The following is a 24,962-nucleotide window of genomic DNA, read 5'->3' as shown; positions in this document are numbered from 1 at the left end:
TGCAAATAGTTCATTTTTTTGTGTTTCCTGAAAAATCTGGGCAATTATTTTAAGAAGGCATCGAAATGCGATATGGCACAAAGGTCATATGCCATGCTTTTAAATGCTTGATATGTTTGCTGCCTTCAACAATGTTGGAAAGATCCCTCTGAACAATAACTACTGGAGTGCAATCACGGGTTTTCCTCCTGCAGCCAAGGCTTACATAGAAAAAAAATGTGCCCTAGTATAAACGGCTACTGATACAAATCTGTGTGGGCTGTCTTAACTAATTTTGAACGGGTATTAATTTCCTTATGATAGTAAGTATAGCATATCTCAAATGAAACGCTCCAGTGAATTTGAATGGATTACAATTATACAAGCCTAGTGATCAAAATATCAATCAGTTAGTGTCGCATTTTTGGCTTTTTGACACCACAAGAGAAAAATAGGGAAGACGCTTTTACTGCTGCCGGTGTTACAATTATCGCGATTTTGGGGGTCTCACATCACGTGTTTGTGCTTAATGTTATGATTTTCATCCAAATAGCTAGACGGTAGCATCAAATACAGCTTGGGAAAAGATCTGATCATGATCCCAAGTTCTCAACCATGCAAGGCAAACACATACCTGAAACTTAATGGAGACATTTCTTTGCTTTGGCTTGCATGGTTTCATCTGTAACATGCTCACTAATCTGTTCTATGGACGCAGCAAATTAGCCTACAGTATAGAAATATTCCACCAAATTGACTAGGGAATCTTTTACCAAGCAGCAAGACAATGACCCAAAACACTGTCCAAACAACAAAGGACTTCGTTAGGGCAAGAAGTGGCTGGCCAATTCTGTGTAGACTTTTGCCTGCTGAAGAAGAGATGGAAGAGAAATAAAATACTGTAACCCATAAGCATGTGGCAGTCGTGTGTACTTGACGAGCGGGGTGATAAAAACACTGCTTCTTCTCTCCTCTGCGCCTCATATTGTAAGATTATATTTAAAGTATGTAATAGAAACGCGATTTTAGATACAGTATCGCAATAAGGACCTAAGGCAGAGTTTCAACATCTGCCTTTGAAGAAAGCATATTGGTAATCAACATGGATGGGGGTTGGAGACATACATAACAGGGCTGGGAATCTTTGACTGTCTCACGATTCAATTCGACTACGGTTTTTGGGTCTACGATTCGATTCAGAATCAATTTTCGATTTAAAATTATTTGATTGACAAATGATTTCTGCTTCAATTTACAGATATGCACAACATTGTCATGATGTACTCCAGTCTGCTTTGCAAGACAAAATGACAAATAGAGACATTAAAGTGTTTTTTTTTTGTTTTTTTTTAAACATTTATTAATTTTGTATTGTAAGTGCCCTTTTCCACAAAAACAGCATGTGGGCTACAACTGCCTTTTCCCCTTCTTCTTCATTTCTAATTTAAATAAAATCGATTTTTGGATATTAAATATCAATTCGATTCGATTAATAAATGAGAATCTCGATTCTTTTATGAATCAATTTTTTTTTGGCACACCCCTAGTGCACAATATGTAATAGACTGTGTTCACACTAATTGGATTGTCTGGTCCAGGTAAAGCAGAAAATTGAGAATTTGTCACTTAATCTACCAAATAAGATTGTTGTGCTTTCATGATTTCCAAATGTACACCGTTTATTATTTATTTATTTACAGTAGGGGTGGCCGATATGGTAAAAATGTCATATCACGATTCTTTAAAAATTAATTCACGATCTCAATTTTATGATTTTTTTATTTTTTATTTTTTTTAAGACAACAGGTAATCTTCACATTTCTGAACATTTTTATAAATTTTAAAACATATATACAATGTATATAAACCCCTAAAAGAAAAAAAAACCCAGACATCCTATCTTAAGCCAAGTAGCCAACTAAGCTTTCTGAACAGGTTTCAATTGAAATAGTGTAATTATAGCAGCTGTGGTCGATATTCTCCCAGTCTACAGGAGGCAGTAAAGAGTGCCTACGGTGTGTGAACAGCGCTAGTTCACACCACAATAGAAGTTGAACATGTTTTTTCCTCAATAAACTATTGACAAAAACAGTTTGGGATGAGTTAGCAAAGTAAATAAAACACAGAATTGGAAAGTAGAAAACATTTACGACAGCGTTTGCTCGTCCGCGACTCCACGTAGTTTACAAATTCTCGTAGGTGCGCGAGTGGGCAATGTGGACATGTCATGTCGCGGCGTGGGGAGGCCCGTGGCTCCGGGCCACTGCGGCCCGGGCGGTCGGAGCTCCTGCAAGCTCCCGCGAGCTCCCGCGAGCGTCCGACTCATCCGCGATTTTATTTCAATTAAAAATTAAGAAGAAGGGGAAAAGGCACTTGTAGCCCACATGCTGTTTTTGTGGAAAAGGGCACTTACCATACAAAATTAAGAAATGTTTAAACAAAAAAAAAAAGAGACATTTTAATGTCTCTATTTGTCATTTTGTCTTGCAAAGCAGACTGGAGTAGATCATGACAATGTTGTGCATATCTGTAAATTGAAGCAGAAATCATTTGTCAATCAAATAATTTTGAATCGAAAATCGATTCTGAATCGAATCGTAGACCCAAAAATTGTAATCGAATCGAATCGTGAGACAGTCAAAGATTCCCAGCCCTAGATCACACGGATGCATCAAGCATAAACCAAGCTTGATCCTGCATAAAGTTGAACTGTATAGAATGTGCCACAGACGATCTTGCCGATCTGTCAGCTTTATGAGATCGTCAACACATTAAAGTTCTTAATGATCTAATATCGTTATATCGCCCACCCCTAATTTGCAGGGAGTCCTCGAGTTATGACGTACGAGACCGACCTACGACGTTTCGACTTTACAACGCCCGTGCCTCGTCCATAGCACTTTCTTTTTGGTTAATTACCCACAGCAATCACGCCATTTTAAAGTTGTTGTTGTTGTTAACTTGTTACCTCCAGCAACGGGCGTCCATCGAGCAGGTTGGCTCGCCATCAGGCGCGTCACATTTCCGTGTTTAAGTTTCCATTGGCTCCGCTTTGCCGTCCGTCAGCAATGAATATCCATGCGGAAACACAAAATATTGGTTCTGGCATCTTTCGGGTGGCGGAAATATGTTTTTTTAGAATTACTGTACGAAGTATTTCGGTATAAATATGGACTCCCGGAGTCCCTGTATTTTTATTCACATCACATTGTCACATATATCGCTTTTACGTAACAAAGTGTGAACTGTAAAGAGAACGGTTTAGTCATGGTAATTATTATTAAATAGTTTTTTTTTTTAGTGAGTTTAGTCTAGTTTTAGCTTTGGTTTAGGCTTCATCAGAGAATTGCAACTACTAAATGTTAATTGGCTGTTGACATATTCATTATTCCCATTTTCCAACAAGAATCATTTGGCAGACGTTTCAACAAAACTGATTTGCTTTCTTGTCTACAACTTTGACTGACTGCATAATCCAACCATACAAGTGTTTATTGTTTAATTACAATATTCTTCAATTAACACATATTGCGACTTGCGACGATCAAAACTGAGCGTTATCATCTTTAATGACCAATTTTTGTTATTGTGGTTTTAATTTGCAGTGTTGCAGAGCTTCCCCATACATCACACCGTTTCTAACATTTTTACCTTTGGTGTAATTAAATGAGGTTAACAACAGAAAGGGTGCAACACTGCGCACCACAACGACAAAAGAATAATAATAGAGATAAATTAACTTCTCTGGGGACGATGTATTTTCTTTTTACAGCTCGAGTAAGTATAAAATCATTAACTACAGAATAATGAAAACTGTGGCATGTTATGGTTATTAGTTAATTGCATTGATATGCTAACTGAGTCAAAACTGCATGCAAATCCTGAAATATTTTTTTTTATTTTTTATTTTTTCAAATCTCAGCAAGAAACAGCATAACCCAGTTCGGAATTTTCCTCTGCATACTGTGAATGATGGACACACTGGTTGGATTGTCATTTGTAATTTTGGAAGTGTGGCTGCTAGAACCACACTGATTGAGAATGACTCAGACTCACTGAAGTGTCAAGTGCAATTATCCATCCATCCATTTTCTTGACCGCTTATTCCTCACAAGGGTCGCGGGGGCTGCTGGCGCCTATCTCAGCTGGCTCTGGGCAGTAGGTGGGGGACACCCTGGACTGGTTGCCAGCCAATCGCAAGGCACACTGAGACGAACAACCATCCACGCACACAAGCACACCTAGGGACAATTCGGAGCACCCAATTAACCTGCCATGCATGTCTTTGGAATGTGGGAGGAGACCGGAGTACCCGGAGAAGACCCACGCGGGCACGGGGAGAACATGCAAACTCCACCCAGGAAGGTCCGAGCCTGGACTCGAACCGGAGACCTCAGAACTGGGAAGCGGACGTGCTAACCACTCGACTACCGTGCCGCCCCAAGTGCAATTAATGTTCAAGAATTTGTTTCTGCCGTTGCATTGTTATGTTGGGAAAAGAGACTAGAATAAGTATACAGACATTACATTTTTAAATGTATGTTCTATTAGAATTATTATTTTTCTGGACCAAAGTGGAAATTTGTTTTGCTGTGTGCCCCTAGTTTGGATGTGAATATATTGTGGTGTAATTATGTTCACACATTTAAAATTTAAAATTGCTGATTGTGTGCGCGTCTTCGGAAGTACGCTCCGAGCGCGCTACTTCACTCAGACCATGCACGGCACCACAGCAGTGGATGAGGATGGCTGTTAACTAGATCTTCAAAAGACTTACTTTAAATAGAATCCCGCGTTGCTTTGTCGCCAAAAGGTACAATCCCGGTGGATTCATAAGCCTTGAAATTCTTCTCTTCTGTCAAAAGTGTGTGTCTGAGCACAAATTGACAGAATAGTAAAAAAGTGATGCTTTACTCAGGCACAAGCAACAAGTAGAAGTTGTGGGACCACTGACGCTGAAGAATGGCTGTAAACATGTAAGCTAGCGTGCCAATTTTGCGTACTGTGCACTATGAACAGGAGGTGTTGTGATTAAATCATCAAAACACAAGTTGGAATTAACAGAAAATAATAATAATTCTGCAAAAACTGCCTACAGAGAAATAAAAACTCGCTCTAAAAAGTTAACGATACCTTCTTTGTTGAAAGTGACTTCTTCATTTTAATTTTGACATTTTTATGTCAAAAACGAAGAAGAAGAATATGGGAGTTTTGACAACTTCCGGTTTTACTCTGGCTGCACGATTTTGGAAAAAAAGTAATTGCGTTTTTTCAGACCAATATTGCGATTGGTCAAAAACAAAAAAAATTTCTTTTAAACTATATTAACAGATTTGTTTTGTTTTAAAAAAAAAAAAAGAATAAAAATTGCAGGGAGCTTCCAGGGGTCATTAGCATGTGTTAAGATTGATATTTAAAAAATAATAAACATTAAAAATCAAGTAAATAGATTCCTAAAGATTTCTACTGTCAAAGTTTTCTAAAATTTCAACATAATTTCTTGATTTATTAATTTTATTTATTATTTATTTGTATTGTATTTATTTATTTATATGTATTTTATTTATTTTATTTTGTCTTATTTATTTATTTATTTATTTTATTTTTTATTTATTTATTTTTTATTCTTGATTTATTTATTTATAAAAGATTTCTACTGTTCTTGATTTTTATTTTATTTTTTAATAAAAAGTGTAGGGAGGTCCTAGTTTTCATAATTTGGAAATTTAAATAGATCCATAAATGAAAAGTTGTATCTCACTGAGTGACAAATTCATGCGAATGTAGCTCATTTGTTTTTTTTTGTTAGGGTTCGTATAATCGTTTCGAAAAGATCTTCGCGGTGAAAAATTGTCTGAATATGTTCCAAATATGTTTACGACAAATAAAAACTGACTGCAAACATCTTACAATTCCTGATGAAAACCCCAAATTCGCTACGTTCGCAAGTATTCACTGCTCAGTGAGCTTTATCGGCCTTCAGATTCAAAAAATGGCCGATGCAGATATTTGTCAAAATGAGCAAATATCGGACCATCCCTAATAATGTCACTATATATTACAAGTATAGTACTTGAATGTGCTTTGACCCTACATTATGCTTCTGAACCCAAAAACTTGCCGATAAAAGAAAAGAAAAAAAAACAAAACAAAACAAAAAAAAACATCGAGGTTTAGGGTATGGTCATATTATAATATACTACAGTTACGTATCCAGAATAATAACATAGAATGGACAATAACATTTCAATTATTTATTTCTTTAGAAGCATCATTAATATCAAACAAGACAAACCGAACTGAATGTAAACAATATTCAAGTATCAAGTAAACACGTAAACATTGCAAACTATGATGCACTTATTTTAAGTAAACAAACCTGTAAAACTCAACAATACTCATGACAAAACTCTCTTCTCTCTTGTAGTAATAGTGCAAAACTTTGAGGTCTAAATATTGAACACATTTTTTTTTTTTAATAAATAAAGAAAAGCTGCCTTGTCATACACTAGATGAACTGGATCAAGTACTAATATAGGCTAATGATTTCTACTCTAACACACTTGCACAAATTTTAGGAACAAGAACAATAAAATGTTTCTGTAAGATTAAAGAAATCAGAATATAAAGTGTAAAAATAGTGCAGTATTGTTTGCCGCTAGTTGTTGCCTCCCCAATGTTTCAACCACCAAGTTTGAAGTCGAATAATCAGGCTTCATACTGAAGCAGACCACCACCGACCAGTGTGAAGCCTGTCAAACTTAGTTGACTTAGTTTATCTAATTTTTACTCTGGCGCTTTCCTGTTGTCGAATCCGAAGTACGTCCAAATAATAGACGTACCGCCCTTCTTTGGCACAAGCTGCTCCCTCTCCTCCTTTGTCATGGCAGAAGTTCCTTCTGCCCTTCAATTCATTTCGGTATGCGGCAGTCAAGGAAAATGCTTTTATAATAGACTTTAATGCAAAATGAAAATAAAGGCGATTAATCGATTGAATAATCCATAGCTTAATCGATTCTAAAAATATTCAATAGTGACAGCACTATTTGACTTCGATTAATTATTCAACACTTTTGAACAGCCATTCTACACAAGGACATTGAGTGCTGAAGTGGTGTTTATAGTTATACAAAACTTTTCCCAAGCTATGGCTCTGTCTGAAATCGATGGCGAGTAGGAGAATACAGCCTTGTACTTTACTAGATGGAACAAAAATCAATGACGGGTTGGTATCTCTTATAGGTTTTGAGAGGGGCAAGTGTAGTGATTCGGACACTATCGGGCTGGAAGATTTTATATATTTTTTAAAATAAATATATTGTTATAAAGGGCGGATGACTGGTTAGCACGTCTGCCTCCCAGTTCTGAGGACTCTGGTTCGATTCCAGGCTCCGGCCTGCCTGGGTGGAGTTTGCATGTTCTCCCCGTGCCCGCGTGGGTCGTCTCTGGGTACTCCGGTCTCCTCCCACATTCCAAAGACATGCATGCCAGGTTAATTGGGCACTCCGAATTGTCCCTAGGTGTGCTTGTGAGTGTGAGTGGTTGTTCGTCTCTGTGTGCCCTGCGATTGGCTGGTAACCAGTTCAGGGTGTACCCCGCCTACTGCCCAAAGCCAGCTCAGATAGGCTCCAGCACCCCTCGCGACCCTTGTAAGGAATAAGCGGTCAAGAAAATGAATGGATGGATATTGTTTCAAATTAATTAATCTAAAATTGCAAAATAAAGTAACTGTGTGATTTATATCTCTGTTATCAACTGTGTAGCTGAAAGGCTCCAATACTGTTGACCGCAGTGAGCTTGGAGGGTCTGCAATTTCAGGGTTATTAGTAATACTACGGTAGTCATGTTCCCTCCTCGCCTCTGCTCCGCTTCGCCTAGTTGAACAAGCATTAGCGGTGGCCACAATTTTGCTCACTCCACTCAGATGACTGCCACCGGAAAAGCGGTCGCATGACACGCAGTAGGAGGAGGCTTGCGAAATAAATTTGTTCTTAATCCAAAGTTACATATTTTTTTCTAATGAACTTAAAATACAAAAAAAAAATAATATTATTTTTATTGTAATTTGATAGTACTACGAGGTAAACACTCGGAGTATAAGGTGGCATGTTTCCGTTTTGAAATTTTAAAGGGGACACAGGCTCGTGTGTATCAAAAATTTTCAGCACTCAACTTGTTGAATAGTCACCGATACTATCCGTCTCTATGCCGGTCCTTCAAACTATGTCTTCGCAAGGTCTGCTAGACGCCCAAATTTTTAAAAATTTGGTGCACCAAGCATGAGCTTGGGCAGTCGCAAGTTAAAAAAAAAAAAAAAAGAAAAAAAAAAAGCGACAAACCCCGCAATGCACTTCATTCAAGAATCTATCGATCACTCTTATGATCATCTTGTCATCCGCAGCTATCTACTGTATATCTGATGACCTCACCTAGGCCTGTCATGATATATCTTTCCCCAGAAACTATCATGATAAATTATATCATTGATGTTTTTTTATGCTGCTCATATTGTGATTGGCCATCTTAAATCAAGTCCCATTTTTAAGAACAAATAACTTTTTTCATTCTCAAGAATATTGAACATGGGCATTGAAATGTAAAACGATGAATAAAATATCTTGAGTAAATAAAAAATGAAAATAATAAATATTAATGCTGTGTTCTCAACATGACGAATGACTGCAACTCTTGCTATAAATCTGGTTCACAGTTACTAGGCAACCATCTGTGTCTAATGTTTGGGCTCTCAAATGCATTTTGTTACTTAATGAAAATAACTCTGTTCTGATGGTTCTAATCTGTGTTTGCATTCATTCGGCCGAGTACATTAGCAAAGCTTTTTACAAAGTCACTCCAACTTTGCGTACATGCATGGTGCAACCTATTATTTTTTTTAGCTGTACTGTTTTTAACACGTTAAAAAAAATACAAGTTCCTGAGTATTTTAAAAGAGCTAATATTGTCCGATTAAATCGGACAGTCAACACCATACACTCAAAATACAATCAGCTATGGATCAACCAACCCTGTTTGCGATACACCACTGGTGATCACCATGTGCTTTGTTCATAAATCATGTGAGATTATCCCCCTTTCCCCCCTTGTTGTGTAACAGCACACCACCTCAGTCATCTGTGTTTTCATCACATATTTGGGAAAGTTTGGGTATGGAGGGTGGCTGCGGAAGGGGGGTGGAAGCCATGTTGTGGTGCAAAAGCATCGTGGTCCGTAATTGCAGCCCTACGATTTGAGGGCAGTGTATACTCTGGGATTAGCATAACTGGACCAGACCCAGACAGACACAGACTGAGTAGTGGTGGTGCTTTTAGGGGGTGGCAGTCGTTACGCAACAGATGGGACGGATTAAGAGCGTACTTGCCCCCACCACATCTCACCCATCCTTAAACAGGCTTGGAATATTGGGGGTGTCAGCAAAGGCCCCTGAATCCAACCCATCCCACCTCAGCAACGAGAATGCACCCAAACAACAGCCGTAGCAGGTAGATTAGGGCTGATAAATAGCTTGACTTTCTGCAGCAATGGAAACTTCAGTCTCAAGTGGTAAGAGTAATAACCTAAAATATTGTATTTCAGTGAATTTAAATGAAATTCTATAGGTGCATACAGTAGGTTATCAAGTGGAAGTGTTTTAGTTATGGCAGCATTTTTTTTAATCTCTCAATCCTCAAATTTCAAACATTACAAAAAGATTGTCGTCTCCATGTCATTAATATAGACGTAAAAAAAAAAATATTCAATTGTAATATTAGCAAAACCTTTCAATCTGATTTCCAGCATTTGTGATGCCAAATTTGGTGCGTTTTGGAAGATTCACGTGAATTCATTGCAATAACTCCACATTGATGTCAATTTCGCATGTGTCCAGTCCACACTTTAAGGACACCCAGTTGTATTCGTACTGCAGTTTCTTGCATGTCTCCTATGGGCCTTGGCAATAGGGTCAGATTAGATCTGTTGTTTTTCAGCACTGAGGCTGAGCGGAAGGGGGTTGTTTGAGGGGGAGGGCGGGGGCACTAAGCACCAGGTCTGGGCAGGAGGGTTACTGGGCTGGAGTGGGGGGTAGATGGTGGAATGGATTGAGGGGGTGAGTATTAACAAATATCTGGGCCATGGGTAACCACTAAGTGCCAGCCCTCGTCCAATGAGCAAGCTTGCAAAGAGAGCTGCACCCGAGCCTTTTGATATCACTTTGCCTTTCTCTCCCGTGCGTCACGCTTCACTGAGTTTGCCTGCACGCTCTAACCCACTATCCAGTAGAGCAGTGGAAGCCGAGCTGAAGCTCTGCAGAGCAGAACCAGGAACAGAGTCTGCCATGGCCAATCAGAGATAAACACTGTGATTGGAATCCAACCAGAAAAGAGATTGAAAGAATTTAGTCAAAGAACCAACCTCAGTCAAGCAAAGCTTCAGAATAAGCAATGACACCGGGCCTGCTGAAGTGCTCTCGTAGTTAAAATGGCAAATAAGTAAAGCAGAATTTCGAGGCTCCCGTGTTAATCCCCTCTGCATTTTAGTTAAGCATGGCCTAGAGCTTCATCTTTTCTTTTAATGTACAGTATAGGGGTGTGAATTGCCTAGTACCTGACGATTCGATCCGCATCACAATTCATAGGTCACGATGCGATTCGATACCGATTAATCCCGATATGAATTTACAAGTCGATTGTTACGATTTTTTTTTTTTTTTTTTACTCAATTTAGAAAATACCATTCAGTAAACTTGTACATGGACACTGTAAGATTTGTATGAAAATTTATTATTTATTGATCTCAAACTTCAGTGTTATAACTGTGAGCCACTGTATTTAAATAACAGGTTGTAACATTTTTCATGTTAGAACAGCATTGAAATAAAATAGTAAGGCTTAATGTTCCATTAATATAACATTCTTCCATGCTTAAGGTGTGAAAGTTAGACGTTTTGTGGAATATTTTTTCATCAAAAATGGATGTTAAAAAATCGATTCGGCTGCCTATTGAATCGATTCGAGAATTGCGTGCTGTAGTATTGCGATATATTGCCGAATCGATTTTTTTTTAACACCCCTAGTAGAGTATGTACATGCATAGGACTCTTCAGTGTAATATTATTGCTTGGTCCGACATTCTATAGCCTACCTGCGAAACAATATTCTGCATTGTTACTGCTGTTGTTTCTTTCAATGAGATAACAGTACTTAGATCAGTGTTGTCAAAAATACGGCCCGCGGGCCGGATCAGGCCCGCAAAGGGGTTTAATTCGGCCCACGAGATGATTTTGTAAAGTTAAAAAAAAATTTTTTTAATGTCGGACAAATTAATCAGCCGGCTACAATCAAAATATATATAATTTGTAATTTCACAAGCAGATGACCAATGCAACTTTTACAGGGACCCGTCCTGGATGTCATTATTTTACACACAACTTAAAGTTACGGTTACACCCCTGTCTTAGATGGTGACTTAGAATCTGTTGATAAAGGTGATTTGTTTCAAGTGTACATTTAAGAATAGACAGGGGGTAAAATCAATTTGCTACTAATGTAAGTGATAGTTATGGATTCCCATCAAACCATAAGTTGCCAACAAGGTCGGTCTGTTTGTTTTACCGTCTCGGGTGTTGTCACTGGCTTTGCACTTCCTTCTATTGTTCCTATATATTTCCTCCATTGCAGCACGTATCCTGATGTCCACCACCCCTCCCTCCAGCTGGACATTTCCAGTAATTTTGAAAAGTAGTCAAGGAAATGGATTCATGGAAGAAAGGATTTATTTGTCTCAGATGATGTTGTACAACGACTTTAGCCTTATAAGAAAGTTGAAGAATGTTATTAGTCATTTGGGAATAAGGAATCACTGTTTTGCTGCATAGAACTCCACACAGTTTTAAAGAGTAAATGCTACAAAAACTAATTGAGTTAAATACAAATGGACAGTGATACTGACAAAGATGCTTTGTGACTAGACATGACAATGACTACATTGATATGAAGTCGATTACTTTTTCAAAACCCGAATATTGCCATTATTTAAAGGCACAAAACCCCAAATATGCTCTTATTTGGGTTTTTAAAAACCCGAATTAGACCCCGGGCTACTCCTTTTCTAACACAAACATTTGGTCATATAAACGCATATCGTTGTATATCTGAAATACATATATGCGTGGCAGCCATCTTGTGTTGCCACTCGCAAAACGAGCCTAATTTACATATATTGATTTCTCTGTGGCGTTTTCACATTTTTTTTCTGTCTCTACGGCGAAAATGCCAGTATGTCTATATTATACACATATATGCATGCGTATACGTAAGTCCATGCATCCGGTGCGCAACACACTGGAAATACACAAGCAGAGATAAACAAAAATGACGAAACATGTCGACGCAGCAGAGAACCACACTTTCGGAGTGAGGAGGAAACCGACCACTTTATTAGTGTGAGTGGTGAGTGACATGAATATACAGTATAATGTTTTATAATAGACTGTAGAAAGATCTATTTTCTTAATGACGTTGTCCATGTGTCGCGGCTTAGATTGGAATATGTATGCGAGAGTATCTGTGTCTGCTAACGCATGTAAACGAGTTATTTCCAAAGACGGAGTTTTGATCTTACACAAAATATTGACTGCTTATAAACATAGTCATTGAAACTGTTTGAAGCTAATGAAATCAAGCCAATGAATGTAGGTGCAAAATGTAGACCTGCATTATAACATCTAGAAAATAGATTATTTTAGTGTGCCATTGCTTACATAATAACAAGGGATGTTGAGTACATGCAGAGTGGAATTTGTTAGTATTTTAAAACAAAATCCCTCACAATAATTCAGCAATTTGTGGGTGAATCCTTCACACTCAGAAAAGACACTTAATCTTTCTCAATAAGCATAAAAATAAGCACTACACTGGCCAGTTCGATGGCTTTACATGTGTGTGGAGCATGAGAGAAAACCCATTCTACTACTCCGCCTGATGCTCACTCAGCCTAGCTTGACCTTGGCAGAACACATCCACCCTTGCCTTCATAACAGGCCTCAGCCCCGCCACCCCAACAGAGGAAAGGGAGGAGCTGTTTATAGGACATACAATATAGCATATCGTGTTTCTTATCTCAGATTATCCATGATGCAGTCTAACACCACACACAGATTTTGGCTCAAGATATTCCTCTTTGCCATTACTGGCAATACTAAAATGCACATTAGCAAGTGCACAGTTTTCTTTTGGGCACATTGTGGATTTCAGAGTAGTTTGGATGAGCTGAACTACTGTATGCAAGTTATGCGCACACAACATTTAATGTCAGATCATCAATTGAAGGGCTACTACACATAATTTGGATTGTTTGTCTGACATCAAAAATCAGGCTGAAGCACTGAGCAATAGTATTTGTTTGGGAATTTGGCATCTAGTTAGATTTGTTTTGTATCTTTTAGCTGTTGGTTTCAATGTTTTCGATGACACCTATGTTAGAAGCAAATTGTGAGCATCATCTGTAAATGAACTCTCACAAACGTATTGGATTGTGATGTCCCCTCTGTCTGTGTGCATCTGTATGGGTTCTGACCTTTAGGCTAGAATTGAATTGACATTCCTATTGATGTTTGGCTGAAAAGAGGCAAGCGTTGTAACATTTTGGGGGGGTTGATGTGAGTCAAGCAAATCCAGAGTCTGTTGTTTAAATGAGTCATATTTATACTTTTGCTTATGTCCCTTCAAAAAATGCATTTTGTCTTGTAGGAATGACTGTTTCCAGTGTACTGATAAATGGTGATAACATTATAAAGGGTTAGTATGCAACTTGTTCTGTGCTGAATGTTTTGCGGCATTCACATTGCTGTTTAATTTCATCAACTAAAATGTAATAGTATGGGCGAAAGGTCATAAGATGTTCAGCAAAAGCACTGTACTTTTGAATTATGATTAATGCTCAAGTCCCCATCCTCTTGTCTCTTTGTAGCGGCGCAGGGCGAAGAGCGAGAGTGTGCCTTCACAGATCAGCAGCAACAGTCGGAAGTGGAGCGAGTGGCGGGTGGCGAGGGCCGGGTCTCGCCGGAGAATACCACGATCCGATGTGCCAAGGGTAGCCACTGCTTCGGCTTGTGGGAGAAAAGTCCACCAGGCGAAGTCCGACTTGTCAAACAAGGTAGGATATTCAACACAAGTCACAAAAAAAATCACATGTAATCCCAAACAACACACCGTTGATCAATCACAACTACATTCAAAGCTCTGAGGTATGCAGACCATTAAATAGAGCAAATGTTGATGCCAGTTGAATAATACCAAAGTAATCGGCCTTTTGAACCTGTTGGCCGGGGAAACAAAAATCTTGTAATGTTTAATTAAATGTTTCTAATACAAATATTTTGAACGTTGGAAAATGTCTTTGGCTCCAGGGGAATTACTTGTGCTGTAGTTTGAAGAGAAATGTTATAGTTTGGAGTTTGGATTTGAAATATATCTTTCAGGGCTCAAAATAAGCATTTTTCGCATCAACAGATTGCATGCCAAAAAAAAAAAAAAAAAAAAAAAAAACTTTTAGCTTTTCTAAAAGACCTCCCCTAAGTTTAAACTGAAATTTACATATTTTTGTTTTAAATTGCCCCACTGAAATTTTTTCTAGACAATATACAGTTTACTGCTATGCACAATTAGATTTAAAGAACTAAAAACTGTTAATTATATAAAAAAGAAACAATTGTTTATTTGATATAATGTATTTTTATTTAATAAATGGAATTAACCTGCAAAAAATACTCCTTGTAATTATAAAGTTGTTCCTCAAATGAAGTTACTGATTAGTAAAACTGCTCCACAAAGAAAATGTTATTTCAAGCCTTTGTGTAAGTGTAACCTTTCTGAAGATATCTCGTTCACTTTTCTGGCAAATATTTAAGTCACTACAGATGAGAAGTGCACCTTGATCCTGCTTAAAAAGTGTTTGGATGCCATGTAATACCTCCGCAGTATTGTTTTCAGTAAACTTAAGCCCTGTGACAGGGTCACTTCGATCTGTGTCACTTGAACATAGATTTAAATAGGAAACAAGAATGGAAACTAAATCAGAATTGAGCACTCTGGTCTAAATATGGCCCCTGTAATTTCTCAACACGTGTGCTGTTGTCAACCCCAACCAGGTTGTTGGACCCACCTGGGCGACCACCAAGGATGTCGCGATGACCGCTGCGTGGTGAACAACTTGTCGCCTCAGACCCAGAACGGGACGTACCACTTCTGCTGTTGCGGCAGTGACATGTGCAATGTCAACTTCACAGAGGAGTTCTTGCCTCCCAGCCCCACCACTGCACAGCCAATCTGTAAGTGCACACACACTAATGCACACTTACAGTATATCCACACTGGCAACTAACTGGAATAACCACCCCTATCTGTTTTAATATGTTTATGGTTAATACATAATAAGAGAGCCATGTTACTTCCTTGTACATTATTTCTTGAGCCATCTTAGATCCCGAGTTATTACCCGGATTGTTGGTCTGGACAAGGGGTCAGCAACCTTTACTGTCAAAAGAGCCATTTTAGTCCAAATTAAGAACCGAAAATCTGTCTGGAGCCCAAAACATTGAAACATTGTGATGTGGTGTGTGTTAGTGTCGAATGTACTGATAGCCCAGAGTTAATGAGAGCCTGCGCCATAACAGAAAATATGCAGCATCCAATACTTTGAGATTTATTTTCCTCTACCTTTCGTCTTTGGTTTCTGGATTTTTATTATTGTTATTATTATTAGTAGTATTATTTTTTTTTTTTTTTTTTTTTTTGTTGTAATTTTTCACAGTTTAGATTTTTCTGCCTTTCTGTAAAATTTCTGAAATTTTTGGCAAATTAAATGACATTTTCTGTCTCTCTTCTTCCTTTTTTGGCCATATTTGACATTTATTTTCTGCCTTCTTTAAAATTGACTTCTCTGACATTGTTTTCGCAAATTCAAGGACATTTTATGGTAATTTTCTGTGTTTCCTCTTAATTTTTGGACATTTTATGGTCACTTTTTTGACATTTTTAGGTATTAAAAAAAACAAAAAAACTTTTTTGTCTACGGTTCAACTCTGTTTTGACAACTTAAAAAAATTGGACTCAGAGTTTTTTTTTTTTTAAACAAATCATTTGAAGAATATTCATCCATCCATTTTCTTAACCGCTTGCTCCTCACAAAGGGTTGCAGGGGTGCTGGAGCCTATCTCAGCTGGCTCTGGGCAGTAGGCGGGGGACACCCTGGACTGATTGCCAGCCAATCGAAGGGCACACAGAGACGAACAACCATCCACACTCACAAGCACACCTAGGGACAATTTGGAGCGCCCAATAAACCTGCCTTTGGAATTTGGGAAGAGACCGAAGTACCCAGAGAAAATCCACGCAGGCACGGGGAGAACATGCAAACTCCACCCAAGAAGGCCGAAGCCTGGACTCCATCTTGTGTCCTCAATACTGTGAATCGGATGTGCTAACCACTCAACCACTGTGCCACACTATTTCAAGAATACCTAAAAAATAAAAATAAATATGCAAATAAATAGCCCTGCGATTGGCTGGCAACCAGTCCAGGGTGTCCCCTGCCCACTGCCCAGAGCCAGCTGGGATGGGCTCCAGCACCCCCCACGACCCTTGTGAGGAATAAGCGGTCAAGAAAATGGATGGATGCTAATAAATATATATTTTATATATAAGCACCAAAATCCACTGGTTTGTATCCATCGGGGGGCGGCGGCCATTTTGTCACTTGCTGTTCACTGAAAATGACTTCCCAGTTACTCAGGGTTCAGCTTTGCAAGCTAAAAAACAATTTGGTTTGACTTCCACTTTAAGATGGCGTAAATTAAAAGAGATTCACCTTGCTTCTCGCGATGTCCATTCACACATCAACTACATCTCCTTGGGATATCACACCATGAATATTATTATTTTTGTATGCTGCAACTAGACAAATATATTCTTAGCAGTTACTCGCAAATTTTGCTATTCACAGGCCAAGTAGCTCAACACTTAACACACACGTTGAAAGGATAAACAAAAACAAAAAAAAAAAAAAAAAAAAAAAAAAAAAAAAAGAAAAAGAAAAGAAAGGATAAACATTTCCAGTTGTGTCTTGCACAGGAAAGTACAGTATTCCAAAATTAGCATTAATAGGAGTCGTCATACTTTGGAACGTCATCAAGCAAAGCACATGCATTGTCAATTGTTCCTTCCTCAACGGTGAATAAAACGCAGTGTTGGTGGCGGAACACACACACACACATACACGCGTGTGCGTACGTTGCCATTCATGTTGCCACTCCACATTCCTTGGAATGCAAGGCGGGCGTCTGTGTTATCAGTCTGTCTGTGGGTGGGTTGGTGGTGACTGTTCTGCTTAGCAGACAGGTGACAAGACAAACATGGCAGGAAGACGGAAATGATTTTAGCATGTTGGATTTCAAGTTGTAATATTTTTTTTTTCCTTTTTCATGTCTGACACCTCTCTTGCCACTACGACGGGTCCATTGGCCAGCTGAGCGAGCTACAGCCAAAAACATTCATGACAGCGCATTCAATTAGTTTTGGAAGCATTTTTTTTTTTTTTTTGGTTCAGTACAACATGGTTGGTTAACTAAAAATATAAATGTATGTCAGATGGAACATATGGAAAAAGGATTCATATTGCATGACCTGCTATATTCAGTAGAGATAGACCGATAATCGGCCGGGCCGATATTTGACATATTGGTACATATCGGTATCGGTCTGTTTTATTAATCTGACGGCCGATATGAGCGATCCATTTAAAACTCCGTCTTTTCGCTTCGAATGCAGCCCAGAGCGTCTCTGTCTGTTATGGAGTCCAACTCCAGCAACGTAACGCCCATACCAGCATTTGATTGGTTAGCCGTGCAAGAGCCAGAACCAATCAGTAGTGTATGCCTGTATCACAGTAGCCGGTCACACACGCACCCACGGACACAACGCGAGACACATGCTTCGAAGGTAAGTTAAAAGAGAAGAGACTCCGCCGATCGTTTCACCATGATAAGCTAAACACATTGAATTATGTTGTGTATTAAATGCACTATATGAATGGAGCTGCATTGCCTTGCATTGAATCCCCGCTAGCTAACAGTGGTGTGTTCAGCTTAGCATGGAGGCTAACACCCAGTAGCTAATTCGCTACTTGAACTACTCGGGGAGGGAATCACACACATTTTCACTTAATTAAGTAAATAATGTTTGTTAGAAAGGTTCCAAATATTAACAGTTGTCATTATTATATTGTCTAGTTCCATGTTAAGAGTAGAGTAATGTCATTATATTTACCTCTCGTGACGCACACATTGCATTCTGGGTCACGTCCACTACTTGTTGCATAGCGATTATTATGCAGTTAGATGCCACAGTGACACTAAATAGCGTTTAGTTACTTTATATTGTGTTTATTTGTCGCACTGGTTTGCCATTGTGTGCCTTAAGCTTCGACGTCGATTTGATTGACAGCTCGCTGTGCACCTCGTTAAAGTCCGCTCCGTAACAAATTAAGTGTCTCAAACACCGTTTAACTACACAAACGTGTTCTCTTCCATATGTTTGGCATTAGTAGAGAAGTGCACTAAAGTATAGTGTGCTTATTTGCTCGTTTTGTCTCTCTTTTCACGTCATGTCTGCCGTCAGTTGGGACATTATCCTCTCAATGGATGCCACTAATATGTAACATCTACGGCCGTAGTCGGCTGCAATTAATTTTTAGTGATGTAATTTCGTTACGTGCATCATACTTTGAATAATGAGCCCATGTTTGGTGTGTTGTATAACTTTCTCGTGTGTTAGTAACTATTCATGTGGACAGCTAAGATAGTGCTTGTTAATGTGAATTAGCAATGTTGCAGCCCAGTTATTATTTAGACAAGTACATCTGTGCCATTAAGTGATACAGTACAGTACAGTACAGTAGTGAGAGAATAGTGTGCCCATATACACACACGTGTCTATAAGTGTAAAACACATTAAACAGCAGAAACTGGCAGCGGTCCACCGCAACAATGTCTGTTTAACCAAGTTATTCTTACTATTATTATAACCAAGTTATTTTACTCTACCTTTTTCTGCGTTGATTGGGGCATCCTAAGTGGCACTAAACTACATGATGAAGTGTCTTTTGACAGTTCTCTTGTAGAGAGGAGTAGCATGATATTGCTGTTCTCGATTTAAGATCCTCAGCTTATCAAAACTGTCTATATGGTAACAATAACAATAATCATAATAAGGTCTACAAGAACTGTATGGTGTTCAGGGATGAATAGTTTTTCTCATGGAATTTTTATTTTATTTTTTGCTGTAGTAATAAGTAATGCCACAGCTGATGCACATTTTGAATGACAGGGTTCCTCCTATTACTTCAAAATATAAAAATATAACATTTATAGAATAAAACTACAAGTATCCCAAATGCTATAAAAGGTAATGTCACATTGGCCCCACATTTAACTCCCCCCGCCACCAACGTCTTATTGCAGATAGAAGGATGTAAAATGAAAAGTGCAGTGTGAGAATCCATTGTAAAGAACTGTTAGGGTTTGCATTATTCAAAAATTTGGTGCCAACATTTTAACTTTTACTGCAAATGAATATCGGCTTCAAATATCGGTTATCTGCCTCCTTGACTACCGATAATCGGAATCGGTATCGGCCCTGAAAAAAGCATATCGGTCTATCTCTAATATTCAGTATTGCTATCCATGTTGTGAGGCATTTACAAACTATACCAGACCACTATTTTATGCAATACTAACTAAAGTGAATTAAATTTGTCATGTGTCATTAATTATGCTGCTGTAATTCCAACATCTATACAATCTATTATTTCTCTTGCAAATCAAGCGTGTGCTGCTCTGTGTTAGCACTCGGTTTCAGCCACAGTTCATAGATCCTCCAACAAGATAATGACCCAAAGCAAACAGCTAAAAATAAATGAACAGCTGAAGATAAAACATCAGGACTATTTTGTAGCTTACGATGGACCCTGAGGTAAATGCTGTTAAACGTCTGTAGGAGCTGACAGTTGGACGAGTTGGGCCTCGGTGCTGAAGTTAAATTGTGCAGTTGCGTCCATTTGCTTTCTCATTTTCTATATGCACGTGCTTATTTTTTTAATCCGCCGTCCTTGCAGACCGTCACACTATGCGCTATGAAGAGACAATCATCGCCCTGGCAACCGTCTCTGTGCTGGCCGTCGTCGCAGTCGCTGCTTTCTTTGGTTACCGCATGATGCGTGGTGAGTTTCCATGGTGCCACGCTGAGAGCAAGAACAGACCACATTCACTCGCTAAGTTTGTTCAATGTTTTGGTGGAGTCATAATTGCTGTAATCATTGAGATCAGAAGAGGATCTTTTGTAAAAGACTCGTTTTTCTTTCTTTTTTCCATTTATAGGAGACAGTAAGCAAGGTCTTCACAATCTGAACATGATGGAGGCTGCTGGCTCTGAGAGCTCTTTGGATCTGGATAATCTCAAACTGCTCGAGGTTTGCTCCTGAAATAAGATCAGTTTTTGTTCCAGAGGAAAAAAACACTCTAAACAAGTGGGACAATATACAAGGCCGCTCGCTTCCCACACTCACTCCCAACAACGCTCCTGCAGAATTCCATGCCTCAAATTTCACAACAAGCTTGACCAAAAAACAAAACAAAACTGCTGTTTAGCTGTTGTATCACAGGCTATAGTAAACACATTTAAAGTACGGTAGTACAGTTGCAATTGATGTATGGGTGTGACTTGCGTCATCCAAGTCGTGGCAGCGCACAACATGTGACTGTTCCAAGAAAACACTGTATTGATAGAAACTTGATAAGAGGTCACTTAAGCTTGGGTGGTGCTGACAATACTTTGCACGCTAATTTGTAAGCCGGGCTCTTCTTTGAAACAGCCTTCCTCCTGACTTACTGCATATGCTCCAATTTGAAATTCTGGGAAGTGCATGGGTTGAGCTGTGAGGCTTCTTTTTTTTTTTTTCAAATGAAAATTTCTCTACACAACTAGCAAATCAAATGTGCATTTGAGTTTATTCGTGATGCAAAATACAGTCCGTTATGTATCTGTTGAATCAATAGCAAAATACTGTTGAAAAACAAAATCACTTACAAAAGGGAAACCTGGCCTCAAGCTTCAAGTCTAAGCATGCTGGTTATCAAACTGATGAAATGAAAACAGCATCGGTTGCTTAACACAAAAGAGAAACCAGAACATGTTCAAATGGAATGACATTTAAAATGGATGGATGGCCTCAATTAGCACATAATATTCACATGAAAATATGCCTTTGTCTATTTTATTCACCAAAACAAGCTTGGAAATCAGTCAACCTCAATGCCGGTAAGGGAAGGCCAGGAGTCAGAAACCCACAAATTTTGTTTGAATGTAATGTAACGTATGAGAAGTCCTGGAAGTTCATGCTGTGCTGCACTGTCTTTGAGAGAAGTTCATTAAAATTCATATTTCGCAAGCACAATGAATCAACATCTTTGGATTAGGTCTGTGTGACATCTCATGCATTCATTTTTTCTTAACTTAAACACGCTTTAATTGTATAATTATAATTCAATTCTATGCCCATATTCAAACTAATAATTTTTATGTTGGATTTCTTTGTAACATTTTTTTCTCCTCCATTTGTTTCTGTATTTCTTACTGAAAGCCTTCCTGGCAGTATTTCTCTTGAACTTCAATCTGATTTTCTATCTTTATTATGTTAGATGAGTGTGCACTAAGGACACAGAATTGCAAACATAGTACTCAACATAAATAAGAGCATCTAAACCGATGTGTCAGAAAACCTTGAAACTCTAAGTCAAGCCGATTTTACATTTTAAAAGAAATGGAAAAAAAATCAGCCTTCATAATTCAGAGAATTATTCTTGTGTTCACTGAAAAATGGACACGTTGCTTACGTTTCAAAAGGGTTCATCTCATTTGTGTTCAGCACTGTAAGCCCCCTGAGAACTTTTTTATTTTTTTTCCCTCTGCTCTCATTGCATTGCCTCCTCCTTCCAGCTGATTGGCCGGGGCCGATACGGCGCCGTCTATTGCGGCTCCCTCGACGAGCGACCCGTCGCCGTCAAGGTCTTCACCGCCAGCAACCGCCAGAACTTTCTTAATGAGTGCTCCATCTACCGGCTACCCCTACTAGAGCACGACAACATCGCCTGCTTTGTGGCCGCTGATGAGCGGACGGGCCAGGAGGGGCGCACAGAGTACTTGCTGGTCATGGATTACTACCCACACGTGAGTCAAGCGACTCCAAGTGTCCCTTTGGCAATCAGTGCAACATACACTTGTAGTGTCGTTGACTATTTGCCTTTTGCTAGCAAGACAACGCAAAGCTACTTCTTATACAATTGAGTATGATTCATGTGGTCTTGGTAATGACTTTAAAGAAGGAATTCATGATAAAATTGAACTAAAGCGGTATGTATTTAAAAAGTTATGAGCTAGCAGTAAAAAGTCCAAGCATAATATAAGCAGAACTGTTTGCTCTAATAAACACAGTGATGACACCTGTGTCATCATCACCTGCTCGTGAACCAGTGAAATCAGCACGTCACTTGCCCTTTGTCGAGTAGTGTTTTGAAGTGACAAAGACTCAGCTTTTTTTTTTTTATTCCCTGCGCACCCGTCACCTCTCGTTTCGTCAGACCTCAAGCGCCATGCTGACGACTGATTCGACTTTGCCGTCTCATCAACTTGACGTCTCACGACAGTGCTTCTTTTTCCTTCGTCCTACCTCCTTGTCTCCTACCCTAGGGCTCGCTGAGCCGCTACCTGAGCGTTCAGACCAACGACTGGGTCAACAGCTGCCGGCTTGCTCACTCCGTCACTCGGGGATTGGCGTACCTGCACACTGAACTCTTCAAAGGAGGTGAGCTGGCAAAAAATTGCACACGCAGGTTTTTTTTTTTTGGGGGGGGGGGGCTATAAGCCTTTTGGAGATAGGAGGAATTTTGTATTCATTTATTTATTTTTGTTATATTATTTTATCTTCTTGTTAGGTCTGTGCAATTAATCTAAATTCAATTACAATTATTACACTCCAAAATCACAAAATCGGCATAATCGTATACAAAAATAAAAGATTAACTCATTCACTCCCGGCCATTTTCACTCCCGGCTGTTTTACTGGATTTTGACTGATTTTGCAAGGCCCACAGAATATTGTGTTCTTTTACTATCAAAACATGGAACCTACCAAAAGAAATATTAGAGTATCTTCTTTCATCAGGGAAAAAAAGTATATTTCTATTTCTATTTTATATTTCCGTTTTGCAGCAATTAGCATTAGAATACAGCTAATTTTCATCATTATTCACAAATATGTTTAGAATTGTAGGGAAACGGCTTGTTTTAAACATGGCCCTGTTTGATCTCTTATACTCTGCTGCTACCGGCTGGTCGTTTTCGTAATTACTAGCATTGCTTCACCCATTCTTTGCAGTTGTGAGGCTGCATCAAAAGTCTTCTTTAAGGTCTAACATAAGAAAACATAAACGTATAAATATGTCTTTGGGAGACTTAAAACATTTAAAATAGAACATATTTATACTATTTGGCAGCAAATGAGTTAATTTAATGAATCTTGTTTGGTCTAAAAGGAACTTGCATAATTATAGTGTTTCAAAGAAATTGATTTGTCTTAATATTTTTTTTACATGTCGTCTATAAACATTTTCTTGTTTTGTACCTGTCTTCATCGTGGTTTAAATTATTACCAAATTAATTGTGATTAATATTTTCTTTATTGAGCAGCCCTACTTATTTTATTGGATTAGTCAGTTTTGTTGGAATTATTATTCAGAAATCCCTGTCTTCCAGCCAAGAGCTGAAGCCACTCTGCATCCTGCACAGTACAACTCCGCGTGTGTCTTGGAGCGCTTTGCATCACTGAATTTGGACAAACGCACACTTCCATGTTGGCAAGGCCTATTTATAGAGTGGCCTCTCGCCGGCATCCGAGTCATACAAAAATTGGAGAGAAGGATGAAGTGAGCTGATAAGAATATTCCCAAGGCTTAGTAGGCAGAAGTGACAACTAAACAGAGCTGTAACTCCTTCGGCCCTCCTCATTCTTCTCAATCATCAGGAGTACTCGTCAGCGAGGCTTACAAGTAGCGAGGACGCGAACGAAAGTCGGGTGAATGAGCAAGTGTCAGGCGAAGAGTCAAAAGGGAAAGAGGAGATGCCTGCTGTACGCGGAGCTGCGATCAGCAGAAGCTCTCAGGATTCGGTGCTTCTGGTCACTAAGATTGCACAGGCAGAGGATATTTGTCAATGTGGTTATAATCATATTGTTATGCATTTGATAGAAAGGAGCAGCTGAGTAACTGTACATCCTGTTTTGGTGGAATGTCAAGAGAAAGAACATGAAGCGATATCAGGGGATTTTCTTAATGTATGATTCACTACTAATATAAACTAGTGCCTTGATGTACTTTAGTTTGTAGTTTAATTTGTTTCGTGACCAAAGAATGTGGCTTAATTTCCTCGTCCAGTGGACCCCGTATCGTGCCGGCAAAAGTTATGAATGTATTAAAAAAAATAAAAATAAAAAAATAAAATAAAAAAGATGTTTTTTGTTTTTTTTTAAACACACAAAATTCTTGAAAAACAGAGAGCTGAAACCTCCACAAAGTGGTTTTAAAAAAAAAACAGCCCCCGCCCCCCCCCAAAAAAAAGTCAAAATGTTTTTAAAAATTATTTCAAAAGAATATTTAAATAAAAGCCACTATATATCTAATAATAATCATGAATAATTTCCATTGTTTAACCAGATAAGGATAACCATTTCTCATGTTTAGGTGTAGTGCCCAAGGACACTTTGAGAGCAGGCAGTCGGAGCTGGGAATCAAACCACCAACCCTTAGGTCACTAAATGACCCCTCTCTGTCGACTGAGCCACCTCATATAAATAAATAGATAATAAAGAATGATACATAC

At 38.7% G+C, this 24,962-nt stretch overlaps 1 protein-coding gene across 1 annotated transcript in view; it reads left to right on the top strand.

Moving 5' to 3' along the window:
- Window positions 1-24,962, top strand: part of LOC144014483 (bone morphogenetic protein receptor type-2-like) — a 39,163-nt gene that overhangs the window by 5,434 nt on the left and 8,767 nt on the right. Inside the window, exons 2-7 of the mRNA XM_077514419.1 lie at window positions 13,945-14,130; window positions 15,125-15,304; window positions 20,146-20,250; window positions 20,408-20,499; window positions 22,026-22,256; window positions 22,776-22,890. Coding sequence (XP_077370545.1) covers window positions 13,945-14,130; window positions 15,125-15,304; window positions 20,146-20,250; window positions 20,408-20,499; window positions 22,026-22,256; window positions 22,776-22,890 — 909 coding nt within the window. The remainder of the gene's footprint in view (window positions 1-13,944; window positions 14,131-15,124; window positions 15,305-20,145; window positions 20,251-20,407; window positions 20,500-22,025; window positions 22,257-22,775; window positions 22,891-24,962) is intronic.

This window comes from Festucalex cinctus, chromosome 2 (genome assembly GCF_051991245.1).
Source record: "Festucalex cinctus isolate MCC-2025b chromosome 2, RoL_Fcin_1.0, whole genome shotgun sequence".
Taxonomy (NCBI): Eukaryota; Metazoa; Chordata; class Actinopteri; order Syngnathiformes; family Syngnathidae; genus Festucalex; species Festucalex cinctus.
This window is presented reverse-complemented; position numbering and strand designations above follow the sequence as displayed.